General features: G+C 41.9%; 1 protein-coding gene across 2 annotated transcripts in view; it reads left to right on the top strand.

Annotated features, from left to right (window-relative positions):
* The window catches only part of FAM149B1 (family with sequence similarity 149 member B1), an 88,230-nt gene extending 70,871 nt beyond the window's left edge, over positions 1-17,359 (top strand). For both annotated transcript variants that reach the window (XM_053691898.1, XM_053691897.1), the window contains one exon: positions 17,188-17,359. In XM_053691898.1, coding sequence (XP_053547873.1) covers positions 17,188-17,255 — 68 coding nt within the window. In that variant the 3' untranslated portion in view covers positions 17,256-17,359. The remainder of the gene's footprint in view (positions 1-17,187) is intronic.
* The last annotated feature ends 372 nt before the right edge of the window (positions 17,360-17,731 follow it).

Raw genomic sequence — 17,731 nt, 5'->3', positions numbered from 1 at the left:
ATCAAAAGGGTCTTTTTTAGTTTGTTTTTTATTTTGTTAGGGAAGTGGAATAAGAGTTTTTGGGATCTCCTGCCAAACAGAAGACCAAAAGCACTCCAGTAAAGGGCAATCCCACCAAATGTGCAGGATCGTGCCTGTGCCACCACATCCCCTCCAGCATTTTTCTGAGGCTCTCGGGTAGATAGTCTTAAGTCTGGATGGTGTGAGATACCATCGGCTTAGGAATTTGTAATGCGACTCCTGCGCGCGGGCGATAGTGTTTTAACGGCCCGGAAGATCCATTGCCATTCTTCTCTGGAGAGCTCCATGTCCAGCTCCCTATGCCAAGCTCTTGTATAGCCTGGGAGAGGACCGTCTCTGGGGTGCAGTAATAGAGTGTAGATGATAGATATCAAATGCCTAGTTGTTGTATGCTGTGTACACAATGATTCAAAAGGTGTAGGGTCCCTCAATAGTTGCAGCCTATTTTTATGAGTATTAATATAGTGCCCTATTTGCAAGTAGGTAAACCATGTCAGCGGGAGGTCTGGGCAGTCCGTCAGTATCTCCTCTTTAGTCGCCCCAGTAGGACAAAACTGGCCACCCGATTACCCAAGAGTTTAATCTGCTCTAAGGACGGTCTGGACTGCAAAGGCAGGTCAGGGTTCCCGAATATTGGCGTTAAGGGCGAGTATAGAGTGGAAATATGGGAGTCAACCCGTAGAGTGGCGTCCCATATTCCGAACAGCTCCTCTAGAAGGGGAAACTTTGCTACATGTTTGGGTCTATGTTTACTATTCAACCATAGTAGGGACATCAAGTCAGTGACCTGTAAAATATCTTTATCTATTGTAATCCAATCTTTTTGTGGATTTCCCTGGCACCATTCAACTGCCCTTTGTAGGATTATAGCCTTTCTGTACAGCCTTAGGTCTGGAAGACCCAGGCCACCCTCTTCTCTCTGTTGGTACATCGTCGCCCTACTAATCCTAGGTCTAGATCCTTGCCATATGTATTCCTCTATTAAGCTTTGAAACTGCGCAAGGAAGGTATGAGGTAGCGGGATGGGCAGTGTTTGGAACAAATAAAGTAATCTGGGAAGCACATTCATTTTTCACGACTCCTATCCTCTCTAGCCATGAAATATTTTTGTGTTTCCACGCGGAAAGGTCAGCTGCGACCTCTTGCCTGAGTATTACATAGTTTGCCTCAAATAGATCCGTCATGGAGACTGTCAGGTGGATTCCCAAGTACTTTAACCATTTGTCTTTTATCTGGAATGGGCTATGTTCCCGCAGCCAGCTTCTAACAAGTTTATCTAAATTGACCCCATCACCTCTGACTTAGTAGCATTTAGCATAAAGTTAGAGACCTCACTATACCTAGCGAACTCTTGCAAAAGAGCGGGGACAGAAGTCAGGGAGAAGAGCAAGTCGTCCGCGTACATGCTTATTTTAGATTATCGTTCTCCGATTGGGTACCCAGTTATTTGACAATTGTCACGAATATTGCATGCCAGAGCCTCTACTGAGATGGCAAACAGCAGGGGGGACAGGGGACACCCCTGCCTAGTCCCATTTGAGATATTGAATGACTCAGAGAGGAGGCCATTGACCCTAATCTTCGCATTGGGCGCGGAGTAAAGGCTGAAAACCGTTTTGACAAATCTCTCTCCAAAACCCATCTTCTCCAAAGTGCATCGAAGGAACTGCCAGTTCACCCTGTCAAAAGCTTTTTCAGCATCTGTAGACAACAGGGCGAACGGCAGTCCCCCCCCTTTACAGAATGAGTAATCAACTGTAGGACCTTAAGGGTATTGTCCCTCGCCTCCCTCCCCGGGACAAAACCAACCTGGTCTAGGGCAATCAGACCCGGTAGGAACTTATTAACTCTGTTTGCTAAAACCTTTGCCAAAATCTTGACATCGGCATTCAGCAGCGATATTGCCCTATAACTTTGCGGCTTGTCAGGTGACTTGCCCGGCTTTGGAATCACTGTTATATACGCCGATAGCATAGAAGACGGCAAAGACTCTGTGTCGGCCAAGGAGTTAAACGTGGTTTGCAAGTGTGGTAGAAAGGTCTTATAATATTTTGCGCCCAGCCCATCTGGGCATTTCCCGCTCGGTAGGCTTTTCAATGCATCTTTTATCTCCTCCTGGGACAGAGGAGTTTCTAAGAACTCAGAAGCCTCCGCGTCCAAAACTTGTAGCCGTGTGCCTATAAGATATCTATGAACCAAGGGGCTCTGTGGGGGGTCCTGTGCCAACTGAGATCCCGTTACGGGTTGAAAGTTATAAAGACCACTATAATAAGACCGAAATATCTCTGCATTTCCTGAGCTATCCCTATGTACCCTATCATCTTGGTCCTTCATGGAGTATATACAAGCCTTGAGCTGGTTCCTTTTAAGTGTCCTGGCTAACAGTTTCCCGGCTTTATCCCCCCCTTCATAGTACATTTTGATTAAGCCAGATCGCTATTTTATGATTTTCGTCTTGAAGAAGTTGTCTGAAGTCTAATCTAGCTTGCGTCAATTTAGTCTCTTTATCACTATTCAAGGGGTCCTTTTTATGCAGCTCCTCAAGTGTCTTAATATTCGACAGTAGGCGGTTATATTTATCTCTTTTCTGTTTTTGTAGTCGGGCTTTATGTTTGATAAGATGTCCCCTTATAACACTCTTGTGGGCCTCCCACACAGTAGTCAAGGGCAAGTCATCTGTCATATTCAAGTCAAAGTATTCCACCATCCGGGTCGAAATGTCCTCAACTATATCAGGGCTACCCAAAAGGGCGTTGTCTAACCTCCAAGTGAATGAGGTAGGAGGCGTGTCGGGCCACCGCATCTCAAATGAGACCGGCGCATGGTCAGACCATGTAATTGGGGCTATATCACTACACTGTACATATTCAATTCCTTGAGAATCTGTAAAGAAATAATCAATATGTGAATATTTCCTGTGCGGGCTGGAAAAATATGTAAACTCAGTCTCAGTAGGGTGTAGTGTGCGCCATACATCGTGCAATAAATGATTTCTGAGTGTCGCATTTATATGTTTAAGTACATGATGCGGCACGCTTGAGAGACCACTAGAAGTATCCTGTTTAGGGATGAGAGGAACGTTAAAATCCCGTCCCACTATGACAACCCCTTTGGCATGCTCAAGCAATCTACCCGAGAGAGTTCTGAAAAAAATATGCTGTGCAACATTAGGGGCATATACGTTAATCAATGTAACCTGGATACCGTGTAGTAGGCCCACCAAAATAAGGTACCGGCTGTCTCTTACAATATCCTGTACTTGAAACGGTACACCTTGGCGTATCAGAATACCTACACCGTTTTGCTTACGGGGGCCGGAAGAAAAAAGGGCTATTGGATATCTGTGATTATGCCATTTTGGCTCCTTCTGTCTGGCAAAATGAGACTCTTGTATAAAGATCACATAACCTCTCATTTTATGTAGCTCTCTGGATACTATTGAGCGTTTGCCTGGGCTATTCAGGCCCTTCACATTGATAGTTAGGAATTTGAAAGGGTGGACTTGTGGCTCTTGGTGTCTGATGTCCATTTTTAACCCTCTGTTGATAAAATAAAAAAAAATAAAAAAAGGGAAAGAAGGGAGAAAAATTGAGAAGAAAGGAAGAGGGAGAAAGGGGTAAGAAGTAGAAAGAATGATTGTTTAATGCAAAGAAAGGAGAAGTCCCAGGTCTGATCAAGGTCACAATGTATATACAAGGATTGCACTGACAACCTAGGCCTCTAATGCTAATGGGGCTATTTTCAAGTAGGAATTAAGTAAAAGTGTCAACTATGATAGCAGCTACAGCAGCAACACCAGGCCTTAGGAAGACCAACTAGCCTCTGTAAAGGCTTTACTAAGGGGAATATGCCGGCGGCTGGCCTATTTTTTTTTTTTTCTTTTCTTTAACCTTTAAAAAAAAAAAAAGAAAAAAAACATAATTTATGTAAGAACTTAACTGATAAATTCATTTCTTTCATATTAGCAAGAGTCCATGAGCTAGTGACGTATGGGATATACATTCCTACCAGGAGGGGCAAAGTTTCCCAAACCTCAAAATGCCTATAAATACACCCCTCACCACACCCACAAATCAGTTTAACGCATAGCCAAGAAGTGGGGTGATAAGAAAAAAGTGCGAAAGCATAAAAATTAAGGAATTGGAATAATTGTGCTTTATACAAAAAAATCATAGCCACCACAAAAAAGGGTGGGCCTCATGGACTCTTGCTAATATGAAAGAAATGAATTTATCAGGTAAGTTCTTACATAAATTATGTTTTCTTTCATGTAATTAGCAAGAGTCCATGAGCTAGTGACGTATGGGATAATGGCTACCCAAGATGTGGATCTTCCACGCAAGAGTCACTAGAGAGGGAGGGATAAAATAAAGACAGCCAATTCCGCTGAAAAAAATCCACACCCAAAAATAAAGTTTAAATCTTATAATGAAAAAAAACTGAAATTATAAGCAGAAGAATCAAACTGAAACAGCTGCCTGAAGTACTTTTCTACCTTCAGAAGAAGAAAACACATCAAAATGGTAGAATTTAGTAAAAGTATGCAAAGAAGACCAAGTTGCTGCTTTGCAAATCTGATCAACCGAAGCTTCATTCCTAAACGCCCAGGAAGTAGAAACTGACCTAGTAGAATGAGCTGTAATCCTTTGAGGCGGAGTTTTACCTCGACATAAGCATGATGAATTAAAGATTTCAACCAAGATGCCAAAGAAATGGCAGAGGCCTTCTGACCTTTCCTAGAACCGGAAAAGATAACAAATAGACTAGAAGTCTTTCGGAAATTCTTAGTAGCTTCAACATAATATTTCAAAGCTCTAACTACATCCAAAGAATGCAATGATCTCTCCTTAGAATTCTTAGGATTAGGACACAATGAAGGAACCACAATTTCTCTACTAATGTTGTTAGAATTCACAACCTTAGGTAAAAATTTAAAAGAAGTTTGCAACACCGCCTTATCCTGATGAAAAATCAGAAAAGGAGACTCACAAGAAAGAGCAGGTAATTCAGAAACTCTTCTAGCAGAAGAGATGGCCAAAAGAAACAAAACTTTCTAAGAAAGTAATTTAATGTCCAATGAATGCATAGGTTCAAATGGAGGAGCTTGAAGAGCCCCCAGAACCAAATTCAAACTCCAAGGAGGAGAAATTGACTTAATGACAGGCTTTATACGAACCAAAGCTTGCACAAAACAATGAATATCAGGAAGATTAGCAATCTTTCTGTGAAAAAGAACAGAAAGAGCAGAGATTTGTCCTTTCAAGGAACTTGCAGACAAACCTTTATCCAAACCATCCTGAAGAAACTGTAGAATTCTCGGAATTCTAAAAGAATGCCAGGAAAAATGATGAGAAAGACACCAAGAAATGTAAGTCTTCCAAACTCGATAATATATCTTTCTAGATACAGATTTACGAGCCTGTAACATAGTACTAATCACAGAGTCAGAGAAACCTCTTTGACTAAGAATCAAGCGTTCAATCTCCATACCTTTAAATTTAAGGATTTGAGATCCTGATGGAAAAAAGGACCTTGTGACAGAAGGTCTGGTCTTAACGGAAGAGTCCATGGTTGGCAAGAGGCCATCCGGACAAGATCCGCATACCAAAACCTGTGAGGCCATGCTGGAGCCACCAGCAGAACAAACGAGCATTCCTTCAGAATCTTGGAGATTACTCTTGGAAGAAGAACTAGAGGCGGAAAGATATAGGCAGGATGATACTTCCAAGGAAGTGACAATGCATCCACTGCTTCCGCCTGAGGATCCCTGGATCTGGACAGATACCTGGGAAGTTTCTTGTTTAGATGAGAAGCCATCAGATCTATTTCTGGAAGTCCCCACATTTGAACAATCTGAAGAAATACCTCTGGGTGAAGAGACCATTCGCCCGGATGTAACGTTTGGCGACTGAGATAATCGCTTCCAATTGTCATATACCTGGGCGATATGAACCGCAGAAATTAGACAGGAGCTGGATTCCGCCCATACCAGTATTCGAGATACTTCTTTCATAGCCAGAGGACTGTGAGTCCCTCCTTGATGATTGATGTATGCCACAGTTGTGACATTGTCTGTCTGAAAACAAATGAACGATTCTTCTCTTTAGAAGAGGCCCCCCCCATGACTGAAGAGCTCTGAACAATTGCACGGAGTTCCAAAATATTGATCGGTAATCTCACCTCCTGAGATTCCAAACCCCTTGTGCTGTCAGAGAGACCCCCAAACAGCTCCCCAACCTGTCAGACTTGCATCTGTTGAAATTACAGTCCAGGTCGGAAGAACAAAAGAAGCCCCCTGAACTAAACGATGGTGATCTGTCCACCATGTCAGAGAGTGTCGTACAATCGGTTTTAAAGATATTAATTGAGATATCTTTGTGTAATCCCTGCACCACTGGGTTCCGCATACAGAGCTGAAGAGGTCGCATGTGAAAACGAGCAAAGGGGATCGCCGTCCGATGCAGCAGTCCATAAGACCTAGACATTTCCATGCATAAGGCTTACCGAAGGGAATGATTGTGACTGAAGGTTTCAACAAGCTGAGATCAATTTTAGACGTCTCTTGTCTGTCAGAGACAGAGTCATGGACACTGAATCTATCTTGAAACCTAAAAAGGTTACCTTTGTCTGAGGAAATCAATGAACTTTTCGGTAAATTGATCCTCAACCATGATCTTGAAGAAACAACACAAGTCAATTTCGTATGAGATTCTGCTAAATGTGAAGACTGAGCAAGTACCCAAGATATCGTCCAAATAAGGAAAATACCACAATACCCTGTTCTCTGATTACAGACAGAAGGGCACCGAGAACCTTTGTAAAAATTCTTGGAGCTGTTGCTAGGCCAAACGGCAGTGCCACAAACTGGTAATGCTTGTCTAGGACAGAGAATCTCAGAAACTGATAGTGATCTGGATGAATCGGAATCTGCAGATATGCATCCTGTAAAATCTATTGTGGACATATAATGCCTCTTGCTGAACAAAAGGCAGGATAGGTCCTTCACAGTTACCCATTTTGAATGTTGGTATCCTTACATACCGATTTCAATATTTTTAGATCCAGAACTGAGTCTGAAGAATTCTCCTTCTTTGGATACAATGAAGAGATGTTGAATAAACACCCCAGCCCCTGTTCCAGAACTGCGAACTGGCCTAATTACTCCAGCCAACTCTAAGATCTGAAACACATTTCAGAAATCGCTCGAGCCTCGCTGGGTTTACTGGGGACCACAGGAAAGAAAAAATCTCTTTGCAGGAGGCCTTATCTTGAAGCCAATTCTGTACCCTCTGAAACAATGTTCTGAATCCAAAGATTGTGATTGAATTGCATCCAAATTTCTTTGAAAAAACGTAATCTGCCCCCTACAAGCTGGGCTGGAATGAAGGGGCCGCACCTTCATGTGGACTTAGGAGCTGGCTTTGGTTTTCTAAAAGGCTTGGATTTATTCCAGACTGGAGATGGTTTCCAAACTGATACCGCTCCTGTGGATGAAGGATCAGGCTTTTGTTCCTTATTGTGACGAAAGGAACGAAAACGATTATTAGACCTAAATTTACCTTTAGATTTTTTATCCTGTGGTAAAAAAGTTCCTTTCCCTCCAGTAACAGTTGAGATAATAGAATCCAACTGAGAACCAAATAATTTATTACCCTGGAAAGAAAGGGAAAGCAGAGTAGACTTAGAAGACATATCAGCATTCCAAGTTTTAAGCCATAAAGCTCTTCTAGCTAAAATAGCTAGAGACATATACCTGACATCAACTCTAATGATATCAAAGATGGCATCACAAATAAAATTATTAGCATGTTGAAGAAGATTAATAATGCTATGAGAATTATGATCTGTTACTTGTTGCGCTAAAGCTTCTAACCAAAAAGTTGAAGCTGCAGCAACATCCGCTAGAGATATAGCAGGTCTAAGAAGATTACCTGAACATAAGTAAGCTTTTCTTAGAAAGGATTCAATTTTCCTATCTAAAGGATCCTTAAAGGAAGTACTATCTGCCGTAGGAATAGTAGTACGCTTAGCAAGAGTAGAGACAGCCCCATCAACCTTAGGGATTTTGTCCCAAAACTCTAATCTGTCAGATGGCACAGAATATAATTGCTTAAAACGTTTAGAAGGAGTAAATGAATTACCCAAACTATTCCATTCCCTGGAAATTACTTCAGAAATAGCATCAGGGACAGGAAAAACTTCTGGAATAACTACAGGAGATTTAAAAACCTTATTTAAACGTTTAGATTTAGTATCAAGAGGACCAGAATCCTCTATTTCTAATGCAATTAAGACTTCTTTAAGTAAAGAACAAATAAATTCCATTTTAAATAAATATGAAGATTTATCAGCATCAACCTCTGAGACAGAATCCTCTGAACCAGAGGAACCATTTTCAGAATCAGAATGATGATGTTCATTTAAAAATTCATCTGAAAAATGAGAAGTTTTAAAAGACTTTTTACGTTTACTAGAAGGAGGAATAACAGACATAGCTTTCTTAATGGATTTAGAAACAAAATCTCTTATGTTATCAGGAACACTCTGAGTATTAGATGTTGATGGAACAGCAACAGGTAATGTAACATTACTAAAGGAAATATTATCTGCATTAACAAGTTTGTCATGACATTCAGTACAAACAACAGCTGGAGGAACAGATACCACAAGTTTACAGCAGATACACTTAACTTTGGTAGATCCAGCACCAGGCAGCGATTTTCCAGAAGTATCTTCTGACTCAGTGTCAATCTGGGACATCTTGCAATATGTAATAGAAAAAACAACATATAAAGCAAAATTGATCAAATTCCTTAAATGACAGTTTCAGGAATGGGAAAAAATGCCAGTGAACAAGCTTCTAGCAACCAGAAGCAATAAATAATGAGACTTAAATAATGTGGGACGACAATAGTGCGCCAAATTTTTTTAGCGCCAAAAAAGACGTCCACATTATTTGGCGCCAAATCGCTTTTAGCGCCAAAGATGACGCTTACATCCGGAACGCAACAACTTTTGGCGCAAAAAACGTAAAAAATGACGCAACTTCCGGCGACACGTATGACGCCAGAAACAGAAAAAAGTTTTTTGCGCCAAAGAATGACGCAATAAAATGAAGCATTTTCCAGCCCCCGCGAGCCTAACAGCCCACGAGGAAAAAGTCAAATTTTAAGGTAAGAAAAAATTGATTTATTCCATATGCATTATCCCCAAATATGAAACTGACTGTCTGAAATAAGGAACGTTGAACATCCCGGAGTCAAGGCATATAAATGTTTGAAGTACATATATTTAGAACTTTATATAAAAGTGCCCAAACCATAGCTTAGAGTGTCACAGAAAATAAGACTTACTTACCCCAGGACACCTCATCTACATGTAGTAGAAAGCCAAACAGTACTGAAACGAGAATCAGTAGATGGTAATGGTATATATATAAGAGTATAATCGTCGATCTGAAATGGGGAGGTAAGAGATGAATCTCTACGACCGATAACAGAGAACCTATGAAATAGACCCCGTAGAAGGAGATCATTGAATTCAAATAGGCAATACTCTCCTCACATCCCTCTGACATTCACTGCACGCTGAGAGGAAAACCGGGCTCCAACCTGCTGCGGAGCGCATATCAACATAGAATCTAGCACAAACTTACTTCACCACCTCCATAGGAGGCAAAGTTTTGTAAAACTGATTGTGGGTGTGTGAGGGGTGTATTTTAGGCATTTTGAGGTTTGGGAAACTTTGCCCCTCCTGGTAGAATGTATAATCCCATACGTCACATAGCTCATGGACTCTTGCTAATTACATGAAAGAAATATATAGATATTTACGAAACCCTAATGTTACATGACTCGACATTTAAGATACATTAAGGCATTGAAAGAAAGGTACAGTTGAGTTATAAATATAACTGGGAAAATCAACATTTTTGGACCAAGGGGAGCTTATGTGGCAAAGGAGGAGGTACCCTTTGGGAATCCCCACCATCCATTCTTAGCACACATAGTCCCCCCCCCCCCCCCACAGAGATGGAAACAGTTTTAGCAATCAACAGGATGAGGACCGTGACATTAGTGATTGAACCACGATTATTTCAAGAAATCTACAACCGAGAGGGCTACAGGTGATAAGGCAACACAGGGTTTCCCATCTCGGCAAGAGGGCAGCAAAGTGGTAATGTATTACCCAGATCCACCATGACCTGGCTATAACAAAGAGAACAAGTAGCGGCTGAACCAGTTAAAATGAGTAGAAAAGCTCAATCAGGCCCTCTCAGCCTGGGGGGCGGGAACAAACGCTTATTTACAGTATAAACTCACAGATATACATAACCACAACTTAGGCAAGTATACAATGTAATTTTGGAAAGATAATGAGCAAAGTTCCTTATTCATAACAGTTCTCTGCCTAGGAAAGTCTTATTAAGGCAGATAGATCCCCATCCTGGGCACAAAGTTCTGCATGGACGAATTATCTTCTTACCTCACCGGTCAGGAGGTTCCCCAGTAGTATCGTATGACGTACTGCCATGTTGTCTGGGTGTGGTGCCGTGATGCCCAGCACCTGAGCCAAAACATGTCCAGATCCGACATGGAACGGAAGATTGCTGATTTATCCTCCATTAGAGGCCACTAAAGCAAGTGGCAAACCCCCATCTGTAGGGATCTTGTTTTCCTGTAGGACCAGACGTTAGGAAGCGGAGCTCCCTGCGCTTCTGCAGAGTTGCAGGGCATAGGTCAGAAAAGATTTGCAAGGTGATCCCAGCAATGCTGGACCGGGTTGTTTATTTCTGCTGCAAAGAAGTTCTCCTCTTTGTCTTTGTAGTTCAGCACCTTGAGGATGACATCTCTTGGGGGGGCCCCCTTTGATGACGGTTTAAGGGCGTAATGCCCCCTGTTGCGCCCTCTCTATGACAATTCTGGTGCTAGTGGGGTACCTTTCACAGTTCTGAAGAGGTCCCTTCAGGTATCCCTGCAGAGCAGTCGGGTTGATTGTTTCCGGTATCCCCCTCACTCTTAAGTTGTTCCGCCTGCTGCGTTGTCCAGTCCTCTATTCTCTCTAGAAGACTCTGACTACATTGGTGTTTTGTTGTGTCTGAGAGGTGGTATCTCTTAATTGCTGCTATAAAGTGCCATGCAAATTTTCTACAACTGTGACTCTGCGAAAGCTCAGAAACATCCATTTTCAGCTCACTGAATAAATTTTTAATATACGCTATTTCTTTTATGTCCTCTTTTGGATGAGAGAGACTTCAGATCCTCTTTGGTAACATATTGCAATGGGTCAGGGGGTACTGTGTCCTAAATCTTCTTCTCTGGGGGAAACTTGCATCTGACTATCATTAATTTGAGCCTCATTGGTTTTAATGTAGTAGTTCAATGTTCCTGGTTTTGTGCCTTTTTCTGCACCCATTTGTTTTTTTCTGGGCCATGATACTACTGTCTATAAGAGCCAGGCACTGGAACTACGACACAGCTCAGACTGTAGGAGATGTAAAAGGGTAGTCTATAATGAGCCTCGTGGGCAGATGTTTCTATCACCCAGTGCTTATCTTTATTGAGCTGAGCACCTACTGAGAGAGCATAAAGACTTCACTCCCTACAGAGGCAAGTAAACACCTATGGAACTTGTTAAAGTTAATGACTTAAGTAGCTCCTAAGCTTATCCCTATGACACACAGCAAGAAGTTAACTGCTCTAATCTTTTATGTGCTGCGTCACAACTCTCAGAGTCTCCGTGCACTCCCCTCACTTCAGGCCTCCAAGCAGAGCGGAATAAAATAATGAGCTTCTAAACGGGCAAAGTTGTGGCCCTGTGTAACTCAGCTCTGTTTCAGTGTCTCTCTTTTGTTATTATTATATATTTTTTTTATTAATATCTTTGTTTTGTAGCCCCTGATTATATTCCCGGATTCTTTATCGTGACTTGCTTTACCTTTGTGTCTGTAACCAGGGCTGTCTGGGGCTCAGCAACTCCCGGTACACCCACCGCAGGGGTCTAATATATGCGATAGACCTCGGAACCTCCGGTTATATGAGGTATCTCAAAGTCCCTTCTTGTGGTGGGCCAAGGTGTCCCGCTGTAATTTTCAAGTGTCGGAGCTCCGACACTCCTCTTCCCCTTTGGTCTTTGCGGTCCGTTCTGAGGACCGTCACGGATGAGGCTTGAGTTCGCGGTGCATTACAGGGTCACCGTGTGATCTGTTATCACTCAGTGCAGAGGTCCCTCTGCTCCGGTATAGGGCAAATGTTCAATACTCCGTGCCTGAAGCAAGAGGCGTCCTGTCCCCAACGTATCTTACCAATGTCGGGTCGCAGTGTCCTCCTGCTAAGTGTCTAAAAGCGCCAGCAATGTTATCGTGTAGGTCCGGTGGTGGCCCTAGCTAGTCCCCCTTGGTCTTAGGTTTCTTGTGGCTATTGAGAAATAGGTTATTTTATGAGCTTTGAGAGCATTTGGCCCAGCCTTCAGCTCAGGAGCACTACACAAACACCGGCCATTCTCCTGCACAGCCAGGCTCCGCCCCCCCTTGTCTATAATTTTATGTTCTGCTTGATTAGTTTGACCCTTGGTCAAATAATGTATATGTAAGCAGTATCATATTTGCCTTTTTTTGTTTCCATAAAAGGGTGGAGCAATTTGTAAAAATAGTGTCTTCAGCACCTCATTTTCTCCCAGGATTATGCTGTTTAGATATTGCAACAGCTTCTATAAGTCCCAAGCTTTTACAGTGTCACAGGCAGTGCCCTGCGATTCCTTTTAATCTTGAGGAGGTGCATTTGCTTTCAATTTTTACAGCTTAGGTATCTCTGCAATATATGCTAACCTTTGAGCCTCATATCTCCCAGGATGATACTGTTTAGTCAATGACACAATTTTCTCCTTATCTGTCCCAAGCCTCTATGGCATCACATGCAGTGCCCTGCAGTTCCTCTCAATCTCTTTGAGGAGTATGTTTGCTTACAGTTTGCTGCTCAGGTGTCCTCTGCAATATCTGTCCTCTGCAATATCTGCGGCTTTGCCTGTTTTTCCTTATCTTCAGGAAATATGCAAGGGGATATAATTTAATTTGGATTTTAAGGTTTCTGCTCCACTTTCTTCTACGCAGGTTACTTTCTCTTCCGAGTTGGTGAAGAGATATCGCCGGTAGGTTTCTGAGGGTGAAATCTCAGATTTGGACAGTTTAATTCCTTCATCTGAGACTGAAGTCCTATACTTCAGATGTATGCTTGATCGCCTCGTTTATTATAAAGGTTTTCGCTACTTGGACGACATCAATTCCCTTTTCAACCTTTGAAAGTTTGTGAACGCTATCATTTCAGTGGTGTTCCTTTCTATGAGGGAGTGTTTCTAGGCGTTCCTTGGCATTTTTCCCAGGATTAGGAGAAGCTAGGGTTACCTTTCTCCCTGTATCCCGTCTCTCAACGGATTTTCCTGTAGCTGACTACATTAAATGCACGGTGCCTTAAGTAGAAAGATTTTTCTACTATGACTCATAGAATTTCGATCCTTAGGGGTTCTTTTCAGATCCTTGGATGAGAAGCTGAAGGTGTAATTGCTCTTTTCGAACAATGCCTTGTCTTATTAGACTTGCTGTGCTAGTCCGTCGGGTTTGTGGGCTGAAATCTTGTTCAAGACGAGAAGCCTACCTGTGGCTTAGCAGTTCAGCTTAGGCTTTATTGTTCTGCTGTTGCAGGTTTCTTTTTATTTTTCCTCCAATTCCACGCTTCTGGCATTTCCTTTCAATGATGAGTCCTTGTTTGGACTTGGCTGACATAATGGTCTCCTGACCTTGCAGGTGAAAAGAGGTTTTTTCTTTCACTCGGAAGGAGAATAAGACTAAAGGAATTAGTCGTTTTTCTTGGAATCCTATCTAAGGTTTCATCCTAGGGAAGATTTCTCATTCTGAGTATCTGCAATCCAGGTATAATGAGTTCAGGAACTTCCTCTCTATGAGTGATAGTCCCAGTCCGGGAACGGAATCTAAGGTATTTTCCTCAAGTTCCTCAGTTTTGTCCTTCAAAGTATACATTCTCCTTTGGTTCAAAAGGACTTGTCAGAACGAACCATAGACATGAAGGATGTGTGTTTCTTGTTCCCATTATTGGGATCTGCTCAAGTTTTTTTAATCTTGCCATCCCGAGAAAGATGTTTAGGTCTTGAGGTATTGCAAGGATGCTCTTCTTTCAGATGTCCATCCTTCTTCGAGCTCTCTCTCTTTTTAGAGATTTGTCCCAATCTTCTTCCATGGATGGAAATTAATTTGGAGAAGAGTTCTTTTGTCCCTATCTACAAGGGTGATCTTTCTAGGGACCTTGTTAGATTATTTTTCATAGGGAAGATTCTAACAGTGGTCAGATAATCTAGGTTTATTCCTTTCATTTCACTTCAGTCTACTTTCCAGCCAATGGCGAGCTCTTATGGTCCGTAAATAGTTTTAGCCTTTTGTCAACCAGAGGGTTGGGAGTTGGGTAAAGCTGCAGTTTTTGCCTTCACTTTCAGTGACTCAAGGTATAAGGGGAATGGATTTGAGGATTATCTTGGACATCTTTCCCTTTGCCGTTTTCCATAGATTGGAGAATATTCGGATCTGTCTCAGGAAGATCTAGATCAGTTCGACAAGAGTATCGTGTATTTGTTTCTCAGGAGTAGCTGTCTCAGCACGTGTGCTTCGTGAGACATTCTGGTGTTGTGAAACATGGTAGCCATTCTACTGGGTTGGGATTCAGTCTGGGTCTTATTTAAGTTATGGACTTGAAAGTGTCTGCTCTCTTTCACTTCTAGAAGTTGGGAGCAATTTACAATACTCTGATGGCTTGGCCTCAGGTGTCCTTAGCAGGGTTCCAGGCGGACAATGTCTCCTCATTGGTTTTTCATCAATCACCAGGGAGGAACTCTGAGTTTCTTAGCCATGAAGGAGGTGACTTGGATTGATCAGTGGGCGGAAGTTCACTATTATTCTCTATTTGCATCCCACATTCCAGGAGTAGACTACTGGGAAGCGGATTTTCCAAGCAAGCGGACTTCTTCAGGAGGTGAGAACTCCTTCCGGAGGGAATACTCTGGCGGTTCCTTGGGATTCAGGTTGGTTTCCCCTCATTCCTATCCTTCATTAGGAGAGTGTCTGTTATTCTAGTAGTCCCTGCGGGGTCTCACAAGATCTAGTATGCAAATCTAGTGGAGAGTCTTTTCTTCCACCTTGGAGTCTGCTTCTGAGGGAGGACCTTCTGATCAGGGTCCTGTCATCGATTTTTCGTTTCGCTGAAGTTAACCGCTTGGTGATTGAATGCTTATTACTGTCTAAGCGGGGGGGGGGGGGGGGGGTTTCTGAGTCGGTCATTGTGACCTTGATTCAGGCTTGCAAGCATGTTACGAGAAACATTTACCATAGGGATATGGCTAAATTTCTTTTTTTTTATGTGAATCCATAGGCTTCTTTTGGAGTAGGGATTTAGCATTGTTCTTTTCTTCAGGAACGTCTGGAGAAAGGTTTTTGTCAGTCAGTTCTCTGAACAGATTCTTGCTTAAGTGTCTGGCGGATGTGCCAGATGTGTAATCTTTTGGTCAGGTCTTAGTTCCGAATCAGGCCTATGTTTAGTCTGTTGCTCCTCCTGGGAGCCTTAACTTTGTCTTAAAGCTTTGCTGCAAGCTCTGTTTGAGCCATTGCATTTCATAGCTGTTAAATCTTTATCTTGGACTATCTCATCTGCTCGAGAGGGGTGTTAGAACTCTCTGCTTTGCAGTGTGATTCGCCTTATCTTCTTTTTCATGCCGATGACGCAGATTTTCACACTACATTAGGTTCTTTCCTAAGGTGTTTTCGGACAAAAAGATTTTATCAAGAAATTGTTACTTTTCTTTGACGTAGTTCTTTTCTGGAGAACGTTTGTTGCATAACTTTGAGGTTGTGCATGATTTTAATATTTTTTCAGGCGGACACAGGATTTTCGCCAGTCCTCTGCCTGTTTGTTTTTTCTGGGAAACGTAGGATCAGGAAGCTTCTGCTGTTTTTTATTTCTCTGGTAAGAGAAGTAGGTTTGTTTTTGTCCATGAGACTGCTGGTAAGCAGTCCTCCAGAGAAAATTTCAGGTCTTTCCACTAGCGGTCTCTTTTTGGGATTTCGAAATGAGGCTTATGGGGATTGGATTTGCAAGGGCTGTTTCTTGTTCTTCTCTGCATATCCGGTCCAAATTTTCAGTTGATTCTTTTTGCCTTGGATGAGTCTTCTTTTGGGAGAAAGGTTCTTCAAGCGGTGGTGACTTCTGTTAGGTTACCTGTCTTGTCCTGTCCCTCCCTTATCTGGTGTCCTCTAGCATGGGTATAAATTCCCAACAGTAATTGATGATCCGTGCATTTGTGTCCTTAGAAAGAAAACAACATTTATGTTTACCTGATAAATGTATTTATTTCTCGACACGGTGAGTCCACGGCCCTCCCTGTTTTTCAGACAGTTTTTAGACCTCGGGCACCTTGTGTTATTTCCTCTCTCTTCTTTTCCTTTGGTCGAATGACTGGGGTTTGTGGGAAGTGATACTTAACAGCTTTGCTGTGGTGCTCTTTGCTTCCTCCTGCTGGCCAGGAGTGGTATTCCCAACAGTAATTGATGATGATCCGTGGACTCACCATGTCAAGAAATACATTTTATTTATCAGGTAAGCATACATTTCTTTTTTTAAAGTTTCTTTAGCTGTTTAAATAGACAAAATAAGTGTAAAGTTTTAGTGTCTATAAAACAATGGGAGCTGCCATGTTGTAACTTAGGTTACCTTCTCTACTAGAGTGTGCAGCCAATGGCTGTGTAAAATAGAAGTGCAGAACAGTTATATACCAAACAGGAACTGAAAACCTCACAATTTCAGAATGGAATAACAGGAAAGGGGGACAAAATATAGAACAAAAGTATATTGCAGAGTTTTATCTATAGGTATGATTTATCATATTATTAACTCAAGAGTGTTTGTCCCTTTAATTTAAAACAAGACTATTCTATGTCATTAGTGGATAATCATTCCATAGAATAGTCTTTTGTTAGTCCTTCCAATTCAGACTGCTCTAGTATTGGTGAATTCCTTCTGATATTAGACTTATATTTGTTTTTTAGGAGAAGTGTAGCAGTTTGAAGTTATTCTGCCATTAACCTCTTCCTCTCTGCATGTTTTGCTCTAGGTGCCCCTCTGCACTTATTAATGAAACCTCGTGGAGGATCTCTGACAAGAAGCAAACAAGGACTGTAGTCTGGTTTAAAGCCATATCATACTTACCTTACTTTGTGATGCTGCAATCTGATAAATTCAACAGATCATTTACAAAACATCTTTAAATATGTGACTTTCCAGAGCATTTCCTTAGCCCAAGCTCCAACCAGGACAATGTGTAAATCTCAATCTGCATTGCTTTAGATCTACCTCCTGGAATCACTTGTCTGTTCTTAGTAACTGGTGCCAGCATATGAAGCAGCTACGTCTTGCACACGGATTTGAGGGGATAGCCTGATGCCTCCAGCACACACATGCTTTTAAGTCTCACTCTGGGTAACACGCAAAAACAATGCAACATTTAGATGAGACCTAATTCTATAACCTACTGAAGTAAGAAAAAGTTGTTCTATATGGGAGTCCTAACACAGGATTTATTAGGTGTTTCTGTTTTATACAAACACAACAGAATTTCCTGCATCACAAACTGGAAGATACTGGGAGTGCATGTCAGC

This window comes from Bombina bombina, chromosome 9 (assembly GCF_027579735.1).
Source record: "Bombina bombina isolate aBomBom1 chromosome 9, aBomBom1.pri, whole genome shotgun sequence".
Taxonomy (NCBI): domain Eukaryota; kingdom Metazoa; phylum Chordata; class Amphibia; order Anura; family Bombinatoridae; genus Bombina; species Bombina bombina.
This window is presented reverse-complemented; position numbering and strand designations above follow the sequence as displayed.